General features: G+C 43.8%; 2 protein-coding genes across 2 annotated transcripts in view; one reads left to right on the plus strand and one right to left on the minus strand.

Annotated features, from left to right (window-relative positions):
- The window catches only part of LOC105677720 (serine protease inhibitor dipetalogastin), a 32482-nt gene extending 15074 nt beyond the window's left edge, over nucleotides 1-17408 (minus strand). Inside the window, exon 1 of the mRNA XM_012376532.2 lies at nucleotides 16777-17408. Within this exon, the coding sequence (XP_012231955.1) occupies nucleotides 16777-16831 (55 nt within the window). The 5' untranslated portion in view covers nucleotides 16832-17408. The remainder of the gene's footprint in view (nucleotides 1-16776) is intronic.
- Nucleotides 1-20946, plus strand: part of LOC105677719 (apoptosis-resistant E3 ubiquitin protein ligase 1) — an 81209-nt gene that overhangs the window by 16739 nt on the left and 43524 nt on the right. The window lies entirely within an intron of this gene.

Genomic DNA, 20946 nt, shown 5'->3' on the forward strand with positions numbered 1-20946 from the left:
GTAAAAAGCAGTGTGCGTTCTGCTCGATCCATTTCTCTCTCTCTCTCTCTCTCTCTCTCTCTCTCTCTCTCTCTCTCTCTCTCTCTCTCTCGCGCGCGCGCGCGCGCGCGCGCAACAACATTCTCCATCGCTATCGTGCGCGTCGAAAAAAAGGGTAATACGGGAAATAAGAGACGTGACAGATAAACCCCGCGGCGGCATTTGCGTGGAAATGAAATTGCTCGTCGTCGAACGGCGATTAATCCGTCGCGCCCGCGCGCGCGCGCGCGCGCTTGCGATGGGAAAATCATTTACATACGCTAATCGAAAAGAAATAAAATCGTCCGAAGTGGGAAAATAATAGCTAGTGGATGTTAAACGCGTCGCCACGAGCCATGAGCGTTTATCTTCGTCTCGTTCCGATCGGATGTACGAAACGCGTGTTATCGAGGCTGTAGTACGCGCGCGAGCAGCTGTTATTCGACATTTACACGCCGGTTTCCTTATCATAATAAATCTGTAGAGTGAATACGGTGAGAGAGGACATGTAGATGCGTATCACAAATTTGTAAAACGCGCATCACTGTTGCCGCGTTTCAAAGACACACTTCCGTTTACGACAAATGTTGAGGTTTTCGATATCTCGCTGTCATATCGAATTATGACATCAAAAGCGAGAAACTGTGTCAAATTTTTTTCCCGCGATCGAATTAAATTAGTTTTTTTTTTTTGTATGTCACGTTCACCGAAGACTCGCTTTCTTTGGTTAATAAGCAGCTGTTACAGATCCATTTTTGCTATATAGAAATCTAGAACGCATAACTTGATTTATACTTGCATTGATTAATCTAGGATAGCAAAAAAGAATACAATCAGTCTGGAATATAATTAAAACGATAACGTTTGTATTTATTTATATTATTTTACGAATCTACATTATCGAAGACAAGTGGTGATATGTGAAAAAAAGCTAATTTATTTCGTATAAAAAAATTTTCATGATTTCTCGCCTCTGATATCGCAATTCAGTGCGATCGCAGCGAGGAAACCGAAGCCTCAACGATGAGAAATATTGAATCGACAACTCGCTAATTGCGAATACGTGTCTGGAATAAAACATTAGACGACGTTAATTCGCATTGTCCCTGCCAATTACCGGCCGATATTCACACCTCGTAGTCCAAGCGTACAAGCGCAACACCTGACCGGTATTCAAAGAGGTCCTGAATTCCACGGAAACAGATGCCGGAGCGTTTGCTCGGAATTCGTTTACCGCTTGATCCGCGAGACAGGAACTTCAGAATGCTAATCTAGCGGCTCTTCGAACTGAATTCTCCCCGTGTAATTTATTTACAGCAGGTTCCAGCGATGACGAGCTGAAAAAGTCTCAACCGTGCACCGTGCAGTTTTCCCGGAGTAAACGACCTCCGATTCGAGCGGAGCTTTGATTCAACCTTTTGTCGTAGAGTCGTCGGGCTTGTGAAAAGCCGGGGAGGAAAAAAAAACAACTTTGTTGTACTTTTGACTCGACGATGAGGACAAAAAGGCTGGCAGATCGGAGGCTCGCGTAATGAACACGCTCGAACGAGGGAAGGGACCGCTAATTATGCCACGCGATTGTCGGACGACCCTCTTTTCATGGCCCGCGCGCGTACGCTCTCAAGAGCCACTTTCGTCCCATTTGCACGCTTTTACCCCGGCACGCTGCCCCTATGCGCGAGGGACGCGCGTGGCTCTGTGTGTATTCATGAATCGATGCGAGAGAACCGTGCCGGTCGTTGCGCATCGTGAATCGCGAAGCTGCGGCGAATCTCGACTTGAGCTTTCCATCGCTGCAATTATATTGCATTATCATATTACGTCCAATTTTTTTCGCAGACTTTATCGTCGGAATGAATGAATTCTTTTAGAAAATAGTGTTTTAAATTAGCCTTCGTATAATGTTTTTGTCTCGTCACTTGCGGTTCGGTGATAGAGTTTGCTGAAATATCTCGGGGACTTCTCTCGCGGTTCGCCGATTAATAGCTGTAAATCTCGATGAAAAAAAATTCCCACACACGATTCGCGCGTCTGACGTCATAATTCAATATAGTCGCGGCGAAGAAATGGAAGCCTCAAGTGCTCGGAGTCGTAAGTGGAGTACTGGGACGAAAAACTGCCTTCCGAGCGGATCGGCTCGCGGCTCGAGCGTTCTCTCGCGCGTTTCGTGTGCGCGTGTATGCGTGCGGGCGAGCAATTCCGATCCGTTAGATCGGAGAAACCTGCGATCGGCCGTTACGACGACAACGAGGATGGAGAGACGCAACACCGACGGCGAGGCGTCGCACTATTTCTTCCTCTTCGTCCGCACACGCGACCGTAACCGGCCGCCTTTTTCCCCGCCGGTGTGAAAATTGCGGCACGCATATTCGCGCGTTTTTCCGCGCGCGACCGCCCATCGCGCCAGGAACGCGCCGGCCCGCGATAAATCAGCGCGACTTATTCAATGTGATTATGTCAAACGCGATTATGTCACTTATGTCGGTATGCGAGATACGCTAACAGAGATATAATTTTAATCGAGCATTCCGCTATCGCGGCACTATCGCGCGAGAGACGCTCCTCGATTTATTACTCTCGACGTCGTACGGCTGCACACAGGAAAGTGTTCTTCTCGCATATCCAGCTTGTGTAACAAGAAATTGCGCGAGAAATTTTCTATAATAGCCGGGATATTAATCAGAAAAGGATATTGTGAAACCTGTATCCTCTTCATTCACCGAGTTTGACGTTAAAATTAAAGAGAGACCTTAAAGTTGGAATTCTTTTTTTTTTGTAGACATTTCATTGACACATTATTTCCGTTCAGTTGCGCGAGTAATATCGCATGCTACCAACATTTTCCAGTTTCTCGTTCAACAGCTTGGATATTTGTGAAATTATAATATCACACGATGCATTTCTCGCTCTGGCATTCGTCATTTAAGAGATAATCATATGCTGCGCTTATTTATGATTACTTTTAATAGCCAAGACAAATAAAAAGCATTTTAATTCGCATCCTGTTATCGTGACGATAGACGCAGCGGAAGATAAATTGCGTCGCGTTTATCAGAAAAATGTAATAAAAATTATTTATTCGATAAAAAAGATAATTCTGATACAAAATTTTTGACACAGCATCAAATCTTTTTTTTTCTTTAATGCTGTCAGAGTTAAATAAATGTCAATCAATTTTCGTTATCGAGGAAACTTGTATGGATTAGAAAAATGCAGATCGCAAAGTGATACGTCAAGCAATCAGAGGATTAACAAAACGTACAAATTTCCGCGGATTCACGCGTGAAACCCGTGTCGTAATCGGTAGGCGTGCAGATTCTACGCTGCCAGATCAATTTTCATAATCCAGCCGCGGGCATTTATAGCACAATTGAATCCGCGCGGCTCTCTCGCGCACTTTCATCGGCGCGCGCCGTAGGGATTATAACTCCGGGGCGTTTAACACGAGAAGATATATATCTCCAATGTGACGGTGCGACCGGCTGAAATTTATCGCTATCTCGCACGAAGGTAGTATACCTCATGCTGTTACAGCGACGGAAGGCCGCCGCGAGAGGGTTTCCGCGGTGGTTCTTCGCGCGGCCCCGCGCGCACAAGAAGGCAATCTCGGATTACTTCCGGAAGTGTTCGACGCGCGCGGATTAGCTTACCGGTCCGGCGTGACAGCGGCAAAAAATCGCGCGAACGCAACAACGTGAACGCAAGAGTTACATCACGAAATCCCCCTCGATCCGTGTACCGCGTTTATATACGCCGGTGTGAATTATGTTTTCATTCCGCTGCGGTGCGGAAACACGCTTGCGATGAACTATTCCTGTAAATGACACCGTGTTGACTCTCCGGCATTCCCCACGAATTTGAATAACGGCAGTGCAATGACGCGTAGCCGCGCTGTGCAACGTTACCGCGCAGAGAAGCCTTTCGACGGGCTGCTTCGCTTGCAGGTTCCGCCGACTTTTCGCTACGAATTCTTAACGAGATCGCGATTCGCGACCCGGAATCTAAATGAATCTCGGAAAAATAGTGGCACGCAAAGCGGAATGTGGATTTGCGTGCAGTAGTTTTATTGCGTCATGATCTTCAGTTAATGCGAAAAAGAATAATTTTGTCGTAATTAATTTCTTTAACGAAGATAACTTTATTAAATATTTTATCACAAATTTTTATATTTTTTTGTACTTCAATAATTTGAAATATTAGAATAATTATGGTATTATTTGAAAGATGCAAACATATACACGCTTTGTTTTAAATTATTTCAAAAGTCTTTGCGAAAAAATAAATGTGCAATCAAACAAAACCAACTTTAATACAATTTTCTCGGCAATTTTTTTCCATTATGTTTCTACTCATAGTTGATGTATATCTAGTTTAAAAATTCAATGCTGAATTGAAAAAGTTCGCAAACGCAAGGACTTTTGAAATGACTTCATGCATTAACTATGAAGACACATCGCAGAGTCATACAGTAACAGAGGAGATGTAATCTTTGTCTGCTTGTGCCGCCCAGATTTATGAAAGGCGGAATTGCATCGAAACTGGTTACTTCATTTGCGAGCAGTGAAGTGAATTACAATGCTTGCGCGCGCACTTTTTATTCGTAAGCTTCATAAATTACGGATTAAGGTGCAAATTTTAATTTTTTTAATTACAAAATGACAACGTTTTTGAATTAATTGCAACATGCTTAATATTTTTCGTCGCTTTGTATTTTCATATTCAATTTAATTATTTTTCTTTAGTTTTTATCAGTTCAATTTTTATCTCCACTACGAATCTCGATACCAAATAGATTATTATCGCTACCAGTTTAATGTTCACGTTCTTAACTCTCGGCTATTATAGCGCGTCGCGCCGTTCGTAAGGAAGCGTACACGATGTCATAAACGGAGACGGATACGTCGAGATTACTGCTTGTTGCGTTTGTCCCAACGTGAAACACACTCGTACCGTGAAACATCTCCGCTGGAGCTCATCAGCGTTTTCGCTTAAAGCCAGATTTCCTTCAAGTGTCACAGAAGTAATCTTCGGGCGATTCGCGTCGACGAGAACGTGATTGCGTGCTACGTGCAAGTATTAACGTTAAAGATAATTAAAGTCCAACGCGATGGGAAACAGAAACGAAATAAATTTAATAAAGAGCCAATGGTGAAAGTCGCAATTATAGCGGTTTGAAATACGACCGAGCAAAAAATATGTCGAATATTCGACTCGGACCATTTTTTATCAAACGTAATTAAGTTGTATGTTCGATGTAGTACGCGTACAGCTTGTCAGTGGGTCAATCGATTTAATAAAATTAAAATCAGAAAATTGAATTTATCGTTTACTTTTTTTGATTACATCAATTCTCGTTGAGTGAAATAAATGAAATTTGACAAATATATTAGATTTTTTAAGTTACAAAAAACATTTTTTTTTTAAATATCTGAAACCGAAAATGTGTGACTTAAGCGACTTTCGTAATCACTGGCACATTATTAATACGATAATATATCATTCTGATTTTATTGATTATTTCTTACAAGCGCAGACCGATAATTTTTGCCGCGTCGTCATTAATGCAACATTTATCCTTCTCTATGATTACCGCAGCATAAACGCGAACTAAATTACAAGTAGCCGGTTTAACGAAGCCGCTGCGGACTATGTAAACTCTAGATCGCCCCGCTCGTCAGCGAGGGCACTGATGACCCCGGCCCCTAATTAGCAGCCTGCCATTGATTGCCACGGGAGGATAGAGCGTCGTCGTTTAGCGCGTTTAATGGCTGCTTTGCAGAGAACATATCCCGACGCGGATGACCTCGACCTTTATACCTTCGCGCGCCCGCAGAACCCGTAGCGAATCTTCAATCATGCCAAATGACGTTCTATTGACGGCGCGCGGAATGGGAACATAGCGAAAGTCGTCGATAATTTTATCTTTCCGCGCGATGCAGGTTTCTTAAGATTTATTAATCCCGATCCCGAAGAGACGCCGTCTCACGAATTTTCTCGATTAGGTACTTGAATGACGACTCGCGGCTCGAGTGAAAGCTCTCCGCCATTCGATTCGACGGCGAGTGCACCTAATCGCAATTGGGCTTCCGTACGTTCACCAGGAGGCAGCGCGGAGGAGTGACCTCGACCTTACCTCCATACCTACTTAAGTGTAGGTCAGGGCTCCCATCGTATTCCGCACCGTGCAGAGGAAGGAACGGCCGTGCGCGCAGCTTCATTAGCCCGAGGAAACTATCTCGCGGCGTACCACCGAGGAGAATCTCTAATGGTTTATTACGCGAGCTCCGCGATTAATCATCCGTTTCTCTTCCTAAGAACCGTCGCACGGCTTTCTCATCCGCGCGCGATTTCTCGAACGACCTGTCGCTTCTGCATTTCTAACGAGCAATCAGCGAGAACGTGACGCTGGGAGGAAGGACGTTGCCGGGTGCGCGTTAGCCGTAATTGAAAATGCCGCGCGCCGTCGACTTTTCGACGGCCCTCGGGCGCAGTCGAGCGGCAGTTCGAGTTTAAGAGGTTTATTTAGCATCGTTAAAATCCCGGGCACGCAACGCGCCGCGCGAATGAGCCGCCGAAAGCAAGCGTGCGCGATGCGGTTCGAGGAAATCGGGAGCACAGATGCTACGGGGCGCCGCCTCTAAAGTGCAAATCGCATGTGGAGTTTATTTTAAATCGCCGCAATTTGAATTGCATGCGGAATGCGGCATTGCGCGCGATGCATAAAGTATCGGGAGCGCGGCGCGTTCCGGAAACGAGATGGAATCACGAAACTCGCACGTATGCAGATACGCAAGGCAAACCCGGAAGTTATTAGCGAAATAATTCACTAACGCGATGTCGACGCCGAGTGCCCGGATCCTTTGACGCTGATTCGTCAAAGCGAAGCAAATGTATGCGCTCGCGAGAGATGCAAATATTTCGCCGGGAAAATTCTTAACGATAACATGCAAATTGTCGCGATCTCGTAGATTGAATATTGCGCTTAAAGTGATTTATGCAACTGCGATATATGTATTGAAAATTTATGTGCTTCAAGGCGATGTCAATTTTCTTGTGAACGTAACACAAAACATATGCAAAAGAAGATGCCACACAGCCGTTTAACGATCGACGGTTTTGTAGCTTTACACCATTGATGTCTTTCACTTTGCATGTCTCGTTCGCAGCTATAAAATGTCAAACAAATGTGATAAGCATGATATCGCCATTCGGGTGCAAATACCGCACATTCTCGCAAGTATTCCCTTTCGTGCGAGCGTCTAGAATAAATTTTATGCAATAATATATAGAATTGCGAGATTTGCTATTTTTTTACACGTATGACGACATTAATTATGCAAAGAAATTGAAAATACAATTTTAAGCACATGTATTACGCGAGTAAAAATTCAACAAAAATGTAAATGCAGTGATAAGAGTATTTGATAACATAACGATTAGAGTCAACGTGTCTTTCTCGGTAATTAAATTATTCACGTATTGGCCTTTGCGATATTTGAAATTATCTGCGCGTGGATATCCGTTTAATAATGATTATGCCGGCAGCATATGACAGTTCATTAACATAGCGTTTGCGAGGATCGTTAAAACGGTTTTAACTTATACCCTACGCGATATTGGTTGTTATCGAACGTTTCATATCACTCACTCGATTCAATTGCATGCAAATAAGCACGTACAAGACGCTGCACCGTGGAATTATTGCCGTGCGCTCGTCGAAGCATCTGCAACTTGTTCGGAAACCGTATTAACCGCGCGGGGTCGATACCGCTTGCAGATCGCGTCGTATATTTCTCGCACGGACTTGTTTGGTATTCACGGGAACACGTTCACTGGGTCTCCGGGTCAGCGAAGTAAGTCACAGGCAACGACGGATGAATCGACCACAATAACGGTGCCTGAAGCCCCGCTGCCGGTCCGGGACGACCGAAAGAGCCGATTGTCTGACTCGCTGTCTACCGGTTCCTAATGCCGGCCACGAACTAACGGCCTCGTCCTAGTCAAGGTTGATCGAGAAAGCGCAAATTATCTTTTTTCCTTTTTAATCTGATATACACCTGTTGTAAAATAGTCGTAGCGAAAAATCGGACCCCTTTAGCATTTCGATATCAATCAGCGAATTGACAAATGAGACCGTTCATTGTTGTTGGAATGAGCCGTATTGACAGTCGTAATTTATTCCGAGATCGATCGATTGAAAACTTCGCGAGGACTAGCGATCGGTGAAACGATACGCAAGTTTCTCAAGTAAAAGTTAGGAATAATTTGTCGTTTATTGTTAAATTGCGAGACTGCTGAGAAATGAGCTAGATAACTAAGTAGCATTAGATTGATAAAAAACTAATAGCGTTAGATTAATAAAAAAGGGAATCATCGTTTTTAATGCATGATATAATCGAAGGGGAAGCTATATAATTTTCCAATTTATTATCGCACATTTAAATAAAAATAAAAATAAAGTTTTATGGATTATGCGTACAAAGTATTAATGAAACGGGGGCTGCAATCGAGATGGGGCGTCATGTTTATCCGGTATATTGACGCTGAAGTTATTGATGATTAATCGGGAAGACAAGGCGGAGAACGAGTCGAGCAGGTTATATTAACGGCCGGTGCCAATAGCAAGATGATAACGCATTCGATATTTACAATAATCTCTTTAATTACATCCTCCACGTATAATAACAATTCAATTATATCATAATGTATATAGCTGATTATTTATTTAAACGAATTAATCACAATAGCGTTTCTCTCGATTCGCTTTCTTCTTCCTCGATCTCGTCAGCTTCGGGCGTTAAATATAGTTGCCAGAATCATCGAGAGCGATCTCAGATTAAAAAGACACACATTCTGATTTTGTACAGTGAAATGCGCAACGTGAACGCCGGATACATCGTTCGTATCTGCAACTCGAGTTCGATCGATTTTCGATCAATCGGTCGCGCTGGGGTTTGCGTCGAGTTTGTATGCAATGTAAAATTTACGATCCCGACGAGAGTTTCCGCCTCGAAAACCTTGCAATTCCTGTTGTTTGTGCCGGTAGAAATCCTGTACCGTGGCTCGCGGAAAACTGGTTTTCTTCAGCTTCGTTAAGTAGTGCATGTCTATCTTCGTTACATTATCAGCCAATTACGCTAATTATGTTTCGCGTCGATATTGTCGCCGTCGCGTGTGATCCGAGAGAGTTAACGATGTTAAGTATTTCGGATAAATTTAATTAAAAAGTGTGACACTTGTGACGTTCACGGCAATTACGCGAGATACGCGATGACTCGCCACTTGTCGGTCCGTTAAAAAAAAGGGGCGTGCTGCAATGCGCGATACAGTCTATTAAACGCGACGGGAGGATTCATTATCGTTTGGAGAAAATAATTATGCATCCTCATTGAGGAAAAGATTGCCGATGAATGTACAAGATCAGATATGACCTACAAGTAGCGTTAATCCAATCTCTGAGCGAAGCTAACAATGAGCCTTTAGTTGATTTCTAGAGCGACGCATGTTCTAATTGCAGCCAATAAATTGAATACAATAATAATATGATAAAAACAATAATATTTATTAATAATTATTTACGTAATTGGAGTCTTGGGGACAGAATTTATAAGAATACAGTCGTAGATACGTTAAAAACGTATCTTACATTATTTTCTTAGCACTTAGTGCCAGGTATTTTAATAGGCAGAGCGACGGGGAATAAAAACTGACAATATACGAGAAACGTGACTGCGGTGTACGCGCCGTTTAATGAATAATTTACATTTCTGCGAGCTGCCGCGCGTGTACAAATAACGCCGGCACGACAAGAAAACCATTTCGATAGCATCTCGCAGTGCATCGCACTCCGAACTGGGATGGCAATATAAGTAAAACGCCTTTCTACTTAACCTAACATCGCGTTCCCGAATCTTTACGGCCGCGCACTTAACAGTCTGCGATCGACTCGCTCCTCGAGCGATTACGACTTTTAGCCATTACGAGTGACATGTATCGTTCGTCGAAATATGAAAGCACTTTCATAATTACTTGCACATATATTGAAAAATTACGTACACATACATATGTGTTATAAAATCGCGGACGCACGGAGTGGATGAGCGCTGTTTAATATCGAAATCATAAAATTAGACCGTCCAAGTGTTTTTCGGACACTTTTTCGAGTAACGATCAGAGAATTAATCTGCAAAAAAAAGATCAAGTGTGGCGTTTGAAGATGATATCTTCGAATAAATCGGCAAGGATATTCGTACATTTAAGAAATATGATGCTTACATTACAAAAGTAAATATCTATATTTCATATTGAATACAAATTTCCTGTTGTATCTTTAGTTTGTTCACTATTAAAAACGCATCGAAGATCTGTTATTATAATTCGAACGGGAAAGATTTTCTTTATTGCACGCTGCAGCATATCAGTTGCAAGCGCGGACAGAGAATTTTATTGTAACTCATTACAACATTTTCATGCTGTCGAGAGCAGGTACTAACGAACCATTCAGCCAGTACTATAGGCAGCTAACTGCCCGCGGCCGGGCAGTAAGTATATATGTCGTCGACCTTAATGATACAAACAGCTGATTTATTCAGCGATTAACGAGATCTTCAATCGGGCGGTGCGCTGTCGCCAATCATTTAACGGATGTCTCGAGCGCATGAATATGAAACAGTCAGCGAGCGTGGAATGCGTAAAGTGAGAGAGACCCGGCTTTTCCTATGCTTCCACGACATTCTTAATGTCGATAAAATCACGCGTAATGAATTTACAACCGACAGCCGTCCGATCGGATTGAAAATGATGTATGCAAACTGTGAAACAAGTTGGTTTAACTTGGCGCTATTGAATTTGCCATTAAATCGAGAACAACGAGGCGGATACATCAATAAATTTTAGCGTTTCCACTTGGTAACGCGAAAATGGCTCGCTCGGACGGCACGTGCAATTAGCGATTACGGGACCCGCGCACTGATTGGCACACGTGTGCGTCATCTCCCGCAGTTTTCCGTACGACCGCGATCACAGTGCTCGTAATTATCGAGCCACCTGAGCGCAACGTGTAATGAATTCATCAGGCCTCTTTTACGGAGCCCGTCCCTCGTGCGGAACGCGAAGACGCGGCGCATACAATCACCTTGTTACTTTGATGCCATGCGATCGGTGGGTTTGCCCATCCGTAAAATGGCCGCATGCTTAAGCAGGTACATCTCGATTGCTGCAACCATCCTCTCTGATGAATAAATCGTTATTCCGCTCGGGTATTTTTCATTAAAACGTTATGCATTTTGATGTCATCAGAATATAATTAATCCTTTAACTTTGGGGCGTCGTCGATAAGCGAATTAAAATATTAATAAATCAAATGTGACAAAGTTAAATTGCGCAATTAAAGAGCACGATATAAGTTCAATTTGTATAAAATATTCGTATTTCTGTTATATTGTTTATTATGTTTTATATTCAAAATGTACTTGCGAAAAAATACGATTAATTATCTTGTCGCGTCTCATAATTGTATGTTTCTGGAATTCTTAGCAAGTGCGGAAATATCATTAAATCATGTTTTCATGTCAAACGAACCAGAAGATCATTATGTCTAACTTTTTCATATCATGTCACAAACATGTTTGTTTCGCGAGTGAAATGCTCAATAGCTCGGTTCATAGTGAAACGGATAATCGGAATGAGGTTATGTGGGTTCAGATACCTATATTGAAAAGTCAACGAACCGAAGTGGTTTTAGAAGATCATCTTTTATTAAAACAGGCAATACTTCAGACGTTCGAATGGTATCCGCTAGAAATCTGAAAGACAGGTTTTCCAAGCGTTTTCCAGAGTTTGTTTGACTATTCAATTCAACAATGATTTAGCATCACTTAATGACATTCCTACGCGATTATTTTTAATGCATATGTCTATATTACACGTACACATCTAATTGCAACAGTAATGATATTCGATTATATCTCTCGTCGAACAATTTGTAAAGATCTCGTTAACAAAGACGACATGTGTTTACAAGGAGATTAATCTCGCTGCGATTAGCAGTTATTTTAGAAACTTAACTGATTTCTGCTGCAATTGAGAAACTAGAAAAACGACTCACGCTAAGACAATGATCGGGACGATAAAAATAGTTTGCAATTTTCAAGGTGTGTGGCCGGTGCATGCGACTGTGTCCCCCTCTCCCCCTCTCGCTCATTTCTGCTTTCCTCGTAGCTCGCTACAAATTGCACCGACAAACGATGAAAGAACAAGGGAGCTCGATCTCGTTGAAGAATTAAAATCTCATCAGGCCTTCCGAAAGAAATGAACGTGTGTTGATGCGAATAATTTAAAAAGAAGGGGAAAAGTCAAGAATTCAACGTTAAATTAATGTTCTCACAATCAACGAGAGAATAATTTATAGTATGTATATGCAAAGTAGCCCACTCGCTACTTAATTTAATAACAGATTCCTCCGATCAATCTGCAACTGATTTCTTCTTAGCGAAAATATTGAGAAAGAATATTATTTACCATAATTTTCCAACTTTCATCGTCATATATTTTTATAATTAAGCATTAAAAATTTATCAATGTTTATTTAAAATTGGAATAAATTTTGAAGAATAATTTTGTAGTTTATTCCTCTTTCTGGTTTTTAAATTGCATAATTTTTGTTTTGTTTTAATCATTTGTATCAGTTGATCTTTTCGCTAAGAAAATCAATTTCGAATTCATCAATAAATCTATCGCTAAAATTAGGGTCATGAGATATGAGATTTGTGTATATAGAGAAAGCAAACTCTCTTTATGCAAATTAAAATTTGCCATATACGGGGAAACATCGTCGAAAGAGCGTCGCCAGAGTCGAACATATTGTTAAGGATTCTTTGTGTCCGAGTAGAAACTTGTTTGCGGCTTCAAAGAACGTTAACTCCGGTAGGGGATTCCTGAAAGGAATTTTTCGCACATTCGGAAGTAAAAATCTCACGGTTCGCGACAAAGATTTTCGAGCCCTCTCTTTCGATCTCTAACATCCGAGGTCCATAAATCCAGCTTCACCCGTGTCGCGCATTACTCGCGTCGTTTCGTGCGAGCGCGAACGCACGCTCGCGTGATTTATCATTAATGATAGCTTAATGAAATTTGCGGCCTCGTGAAGCGGAGGATCGCGCGACACGACGGCGTGCGCGGTTAGGAAGAAAACGATCCCGTTTCACGACGGTGCGCCGTGTAGGAAAGACGAAACGCGTGTGTATGCGATCCGACGCTGATTACGTCGCAATTAATTACCGGCTATTAAAAGGCTGAGTAAAATTCAGCGTGTATATTGTTAATTGGGATATAAATTATACCGCACGATAGCGATGGCAGTAAAAGTATAATCATCGCAATGAATTCTCCGCCGGTGATCGTCGTAATTTATTGTGTGCTCTGTGTCGAGCGTCGTTACGGTCGGAAATTCGTTATGTTCGGTTTCGCTGTCGTTGGTCTTAAAACTCGCTCGCGAATTGAGGCCTGCGCGCGGCCGCGCAACGAACAATGCTATCTCATAATCCGACAGTACATGAGAAGTAACTGTAATCGCAATTTAAATGACGACGACTATATACTTATCATGTGCAATTGTGAATCATTACCTATTGTTAATGAAGGGAGGATAATTCCGCCGTATGAATTCAACGGTATTAATGATTCAGTCATTACAGAATATGAATCGGAGATTTCTTGCAATTACGCTAATTTTTGCACGTAAAACAATCGGGATAATTTTAACGTCACAAAACTTTATGCAAATAAAAAGATTGTAAAGTAACTTTTTTTTTTATCATACAAATGTTTTATTAAACTTTGGAATTTAAATTCATTGGCGGCGATCAAAACCAACACAGCGAGTTCGCGTTATTTCTAAGTCATGCGATCGATCGTTCAGATTATTTAACTTACAATAATTATTTAATTACATTGCGAACTGCCGGAGTGATTTAGTTAATCGGGGGTTAAATTGCGCTCGACCAGCCTGATGGCTCGTTCGGTGAAACCATTATCATCGCAGTAACTTGAACGACGAAAATATTTTCCGACTCCCAGCGGCGGCGGCGGCGGCGGCCGCGACATACACCAGGGCATCATTAGAGACCGCGGATCGGAAGTACGTTACGACTCGCGAGGTGAGAGGGGTTTTCACTATCGTTAACGGCCCCGGCAGAGTCTCATTTGCTCGCGGGTTCTCACGCTGCGCGAATCCTTTTGCGCGCATCGCGGCGTTCCGCAGATTTCCAGACTCGTTCGTACGAGCGACGAGTTTCAGTCGACGATTAGCATACTTAATTAGGCGCGTCAGCCCTGTTAACTCGTCGTTTTGCGCGTTATACGTGCCCGGTCGAACACCCGAACATCCGACCTATACGCCGGGCCCTTTACGCAATAGCGTAACCATCGCGCGGAAATCAGCGACCGCTGAGAAAGACCGTGAGAGACCCGTCACGTATTTTCCGGTTGCGCCGTGTGCATGCCGCCAGAAATAATGTTGTAGAAGAGATCGAGATGGAGTCTCGGGATTAGTTTATCCTGCGATTACAAACGGATCTCAGCCAACAATAGTACAGCAATCGCTGTACTTCCGGAATTGATTTAATCTTTGTAAAGCGATCGATTACGAATTTTTTATTAGATTGAAATTGTTGAAAAAGGATAATTTGCGTTTTCTCTCTCTTCATATGAAAGATGTTCCACAACTTATAATTTTAATTGTCACAACGGATTCTGAATTAGAAGTCGATGCTTCCGCAGCGAAAATGTTGAGGTATCAATAGTTTTAGAATAATAAATGAAAAAAGGGCTTCTTTAAAGAGAAACAAAACCATATTCTTTAGCTAAAGCGAAGTAAACTTTAATAGAATTTTTATTTTGAAGCTCATCTTTAGTCATTAAACGTTGGAAAGACGCGATAATCTCTCTCAATACTCTTCTTGTTTAGACCTTTCTAATTTACTTATCGCACGTTACGAAAAATTTCATCGCGACCGATTAAAAATCCGAAAGCACCGGCGCGGTTACGCCACTGTCAGCGAGCGAACGCAAAAGGGCCATACAGCGAACGTAAATCGAGGAGTCGAGAGGAAGAAAGGCACGAGATCGTCTTCGTGAGTCGACTCGTACACGAGGATGCGAACGCGCGAGAGATTAAAACGAAAAAAATTCTACTCGTCCTCCTCCGCGCTCGCGCTCCCCTTTTTTTCCCTCCCTGAAAGGGCGTCGTGTTTGGCCGGAGGGCTCCATGCGTGCGAGTTCAATGGGCGCACCCGTAGCCCTACACTGCGATGAAAAGGGGGAAAGGGGTGTGTATTGGTCAACGAATCTATGTATGGATGTGCGTGCCTGAATTTCGGTGAACCTTAGCGCTCATTTACTTGTTGCTCCTCGCTGACTCGAAGAAACGGTTCCTTAATCACCACCGTACTCATAGAGCGTAACTTCCGCGTGTCAGACTGCATAAACGGCAGATCTGAATTTCACACCTCGTCACATGCCCGGCTAAATAGCTGTTTTAGCGCCTCCGTGATTTGCGACGAATTTGCTCGTTCTTTCGGAAATCTCGGTTCCGCGTTCCTGACATCACTTTCTGTTTTATTCTTTATGCCCTACTTTATTCAGAATTTATAACATTGAAATTAAACGGAGAAAGAATATTAAGCTCAAGAACATGTAGAGAATTTATTTAAATCAACGTGTGTGAATAAATTAGCATGAATTTAATTACAGGCGCGATAAATTCTTGATTAAGTAATTTTAGGCGCTTGTGCGACTTATTTCAAATCTGTTTGTTTTTTGAAAATATTAGAATACTAGCATTTCTTTTCTACAATTGATCGACGTGATTGAAAGTTACCTTTCTTTACGATCGATCTACAATTTTAGAAATAACTTTTAAGCAAAACGTTAAATTGAAGAAGGTGGTTTTAATCTGAAGTACGATGTGCGTACAGAAATATCTTCTCGCGTTTCACGAAAACTTAAGCGTGCCCATCGACACAAAGTCGCGGGTTTCAATATTTGAACGCGTGGACTACTTCCAGTATCGATCCGATCCTAGTGTTTCGCATGAATTCTAACATTATACACATTAACCGCTCAAGTATTTGCGGCAGGTCATTAACAAGGATTTTACTCTCGATCGATCGATCGCTCCTCGCGGAGTAACGAATGGATTCGTCCGCGTTGCGAATCATGCTGGTTTCATTCGCGTCTTCAATTATTCATGCGTGAAGAGAGTGGATATCAAATTGTCATGGTAACGAGTGCAAAAAGTTATGATAGTGTAGATTGCTCTCTGCTTTTTTTTTCTAACCTCGCAATAGAGGAAAAAGCGCGGTGATTAATACGAGAGACAACCGTTATAAAGAAATTACACGAGTAATTCGCCTTTGTCTTTTCACTCCGCGAAAAAAAAGAAAAAAAAAGGAAATTAACCGTGTGCCGCGCGCGATGCAATACAGTCCTGAATAAAACCGTGTGGAAAAAGAGGACCATTCACAAAATCGCGTTATTTTAAGTGAATATGCACAACGGAACGTTCGATTTGTCTTCGAAATTGACTCATCATGATAATCTCGTCCTATCATTGCTAGTTTTTGCAATTCTAAGCAAGCGTACACCGAATGAACGAAGCAGCACATCGTCAACTCGGCATCCTGCGGCTTGCGAGCGTGATTCCGACCGCGTGCGCGGCGGCACTCTCGGTGCATTCCGAAAAGCATGAATGATACCGACCTTGAAGGCAGCCCAGCAGGACGATCCCGAGGACGAGCGAGAGCTGACGACGCATTTTTCCCTCCTACTATCTTCCGGTGTTATCACGATGCGTTACCGGCGACTTCGCGGAACGATACTTCGCGGATGGAAATCCGTCGGCTCCGGCGGACGAAATTATCCTATTGCCGAAACCGTCGTCACTAAAGCAGCGTGAGAGAAGGAAAAAAAAAAGAGAAAAAGAGAGAAAGAAAGAGTGAGAAAGAGAGAGAAAGTGGAGGAAAAAAGGAAGAAAAAAAAGAGGAAGGAGATCCGCAGGAAGGAGGCTCGTGGAAGAGCTCGTGCGTCGAGAAAGCGTGCGCGAGGCCAGGAGGAGGAGGAGGTGCCCTCTTCGACCTCTATCGTCCTTCGAGGTCCACGAACGACTGAGCCGCACGGAGCGACGTCGGTCCGGCTATAGCCTCCCCTTCCTACTTTCACGTGGCGTGCTCCCGTTTCCAGCGGAGGCGCGGTGCTGGAGACGGCCGCAACCGCGGGCCATTTTGCCATTACCATCGTCGTCGTACGACCGGCGACCGTCAAAAGGAGTGGAGGGCCCGCCGCCGTCGCCCGGCCGGCCCGCGGTGGGGAAAAGCGACGGTACCCCACCTGACCCCCCTCCCCCCCCCCACCCTTTACCGCGCAGCTTCTGAAGGTACCGCGAAACGGCGTCGTCGACGGCGAACCATCGGGAAGTCGCGCGGCGACTTCGCGGCCGTTTCTAGGCCAGGTTTCTTTCATCCGTCTCCGTCCGCGAGATACGTCCTTCTTCGACTCCCCTTGTCGTCCCCCCCTCCCCCCCCGCGCGACCGCCTCTTCGTCTTCGTCATCTTGACCAATTTCCGCCGACGGTCCTCGTCGGTCATCGTTCGATCGCGACTGGTTCGTCCCACTGGCCGGCACGTGGTTGGCTTTTGGAGGCCAAGGATACGCCGCGAGGTGATTCTTTCTCGCGGGAGCTCCCACGTACGTCCTAGGACGTGCACACGCAGCGCCCCGGCGTCCGGTTTTGTGACCGCAAAGGCGCGAGAGAGAGAGAGAGAGAGAGAGAGAGAGAGAGAGAGAGAGAGAGAGAGAAACCAGCTTGTCGGAAATTTGCATTGCGAATCCACGTCACTCTCGTCACATCTGACTTTTCAGAAATTGCAGCGATCATAGCGCGCCAGGATATTTAGGATTCCGATAAGAAGCGTCGTGGGAGAGCGCTGCCGCGAGAAAGCCGTCGACGACGAATCAGCCGGAGTAGGTCGAGAGCGAGACGTGAGACGCGAGTGAACGCCCGAGGGGCGCCTGATTAATTGAAAGTACGACATTTTCATGACCGATCGCGCGGAGAGAGGAAAGATAGAGCGACGGGACGCTCGCTCGCGCGCGCGATTAACGGCTACACTTTCTAATTGAAGCCGCCGCAAAAAATCGGGGGATGTTCTTGCTAACGATAGCGACATTAGTCTCCTTTCCTACTTACATCCCGAAGTGAGTGCACTCACGTCAATTTCACGCGCGTGACGAATCCGCCGCATCTGCGCGATTGACATGCATTCTTTGTCTCTTTCTTTGCCCTCCCCGTCCGCGGGAGAAATGCCGGAAGGGATTAGCGAGCGGAGTGCGGCGGCTCTTTTTGCGCTCGTGATTAGAAATTTAATAGCCGCACTGCATTAACGTTTTTAGGATGGAGCCATTAGAGCGACAAATTGGCGGTACACTTTCGGAAGTTTTCGCGATTTTCGCGTGACGCACACGATCTCGTGTGCGGCGTGTTGCACGCGCCGCGGCCGCGAACCCCGTCGGAATCGCTCTTGTTGCGAAGGAGGGCTAAAAACGCGCACGAAAGTGTGGCAGTGGGCCCGCGCGGGATGAGGTTTCGCCTCTCTGCAGATGCAGCTGCAACCGAATCATCCGTCGTCGGCCCCGCGGGCGATCGTTCATCAACGTCAACTGTCAAGCGCGGTCGCGCCGGAGATGCGAACCGCAAAATTGTTTGCGCGTACAAATCCGATGAATAAATAGTGTTCGACGCGCTCGCGACGACATTTTACAACACGACTTTATGATTTATCGACTTCTTTATTACTCGCAGAAAGTATATTCAGCGGCGGAAGTATATATCTCTTATATTTTTCAGAAAAGTTGAATTCAAACGCATCAGACTCCGTTAGCGCGCTCGATTGTACGTATGTAATCGCGCGTATCTGCGCGTTCTCCCAGTCCTTCACCATTAACCCACTTGCGCCTTTAACGTCGATACTCGGTCTAAGATAACCATCGCGGCAGCTGTACGACCGATTTTCTGCGAGCTTTAACCACCTGCGCTCGCGAAATCGAGCACGACCCGCGGACATATCTCGTCCGCGATCGAATTCGGCCGATCGGACCGATTCGGTGTCGGAGCGCACGTTGCTCGCATTCGTGCCGGACTTTGCGGAACGCCACGTTTCAATTATAAATCCGTTCTTTTGTTTGCCTGGTCACGATGGTATTTCGCCGCTTCCCCGGTTACGTCGCCCGTGACGATCACGCCGGCAAAAACGCAACGTCCCGATCCGATCGTAGACGAGCGCGTCGCGCGCGATTGAAATCAAGCGTATTTTTGCCGAATAAGCGATAAATCGAAGAAAATTAGCGGACGTCTAGCAATGAGCTAAACAGACGCAGCGTCCGAGTGCGACATGACGCGAGCCGGCGGCTTACCTTTTGACCGGATTGAATTTGAATGGGCTCATTATCTTCCTTAATAAGCGGCCTTTTGCACAACGCTGCCTAAGCTGCCTTTCTTGCACTTCGCACGGCTAGCTAATCGTCTCCTCTCGACGTCTGCTTTTGTTCACAACCCAATTTTGCGATCAGTTGCGATCGACCCTCTTCCGCCGTGGTTCTCAATCGCGTTCGCCATGGGAAACCAGATCCTTTCGACTTCCGCCGCAGTAACGCGACCGATTAACAGTAAAATTCAAGACGAAATCAATGGTAATTCAAATTAATAAAATACGAAATAAATATATTATTCTTTTTTCCGCGCACTATTACAATTTAATCAATAATTTTTTTACAGTATACTTATAATTATTTAGTTAAGTAAACTAAAATCATTAATTGTCCTTTTACAACATATTTATGTCTTTTTATTTAAGCAAGTTAGTTTCACGCATAAATTGCGAATAAAATCTCCAAATAAATTTATTCAAAATAATTCATGGATTTATTTAAAATGATAGGATCAAGAGATTGTTGGTAAGAAGATAAGAAGCATAAACAGAATGAATCGCAAATATATCGATAACATTTTTAGCTTTTGGAATTACGGCGAAGTGTTACCTGGAATATCAAACAAATCACCACGTTCGAATTAACTGCGCAAACATCGTGCGATGCTTCGCAGAATCGGATAACCAGTCAGCGCGGCTCTCAGCCTATCATGCGAATCGCGGATTCTTCGGCCCAGAGCTGGGCGATTAAAAAAATACGTATTTTTCACGCTCCGAAATATATGTATTTACTTACCCGAAAAACAATTTAACGACGTGGGCCTTGCGATCGCTGACCTCTGTAGGTGCGATCTACATTATTAACATATATTTGCATGTGCATACGAAGCGTCATAAATTTCTCGCAAGATACTTTCGCGCGTTGCAAAAAAAAGGTTATCGAAAGAAACTGCTTTGAGACTCTTCGCTGCCAGTCACATTGAATTATGATGTCAGAAGTGAGAAATCGAGTCAAGTTTTTTTCTCGTGCTATCCGTCAATACGAGCGTGAATTGCTTTTTTTGCTTGTCACCACTCATATTGGATATTATACACTGACGAGTATTGGATATTATACCGAAGACTTTCTTGTTCCGCGCTTCGATAAATAGCAGGACAAACTGTTACGAGGTCTATTTTTAAGAAGTTTCAAGAAACCGAAAATGTAGGACAACGTAGATGAATGTTAATTGAATTATGCATGCACTTACTAATTCAGAATAATATAAAACAAAATTTTTTCGATATATTTTAGTCAAGTGCGAATAGCAGCATTCGGGGGGGGGGGGGGGAAATTGCTTTATTATACCGCAGAAGGAAAAAAAATCATACGATTGCTTTCTTCATTCTGATTCAATATAACTGCAATAAGGAAACAGGAATGTTTACTTATCGTTGGAATGATTTT

This window comes from Linepithema humile, chromosome 4 (genome assembly GCF_040581485.1).
Source record: "Linepithema humile isolate Giens D197 chromosome 4, Lhum_UNIL_v1.0, whole genome shotgun sequence".
Taxonomy (NCBI): domain Eukaryota; kingdom Metazoa; phylum Arthropoda; class Insecta; order Hymenoptera; family Formicidae; genus Linepithema; species Linepithema humile.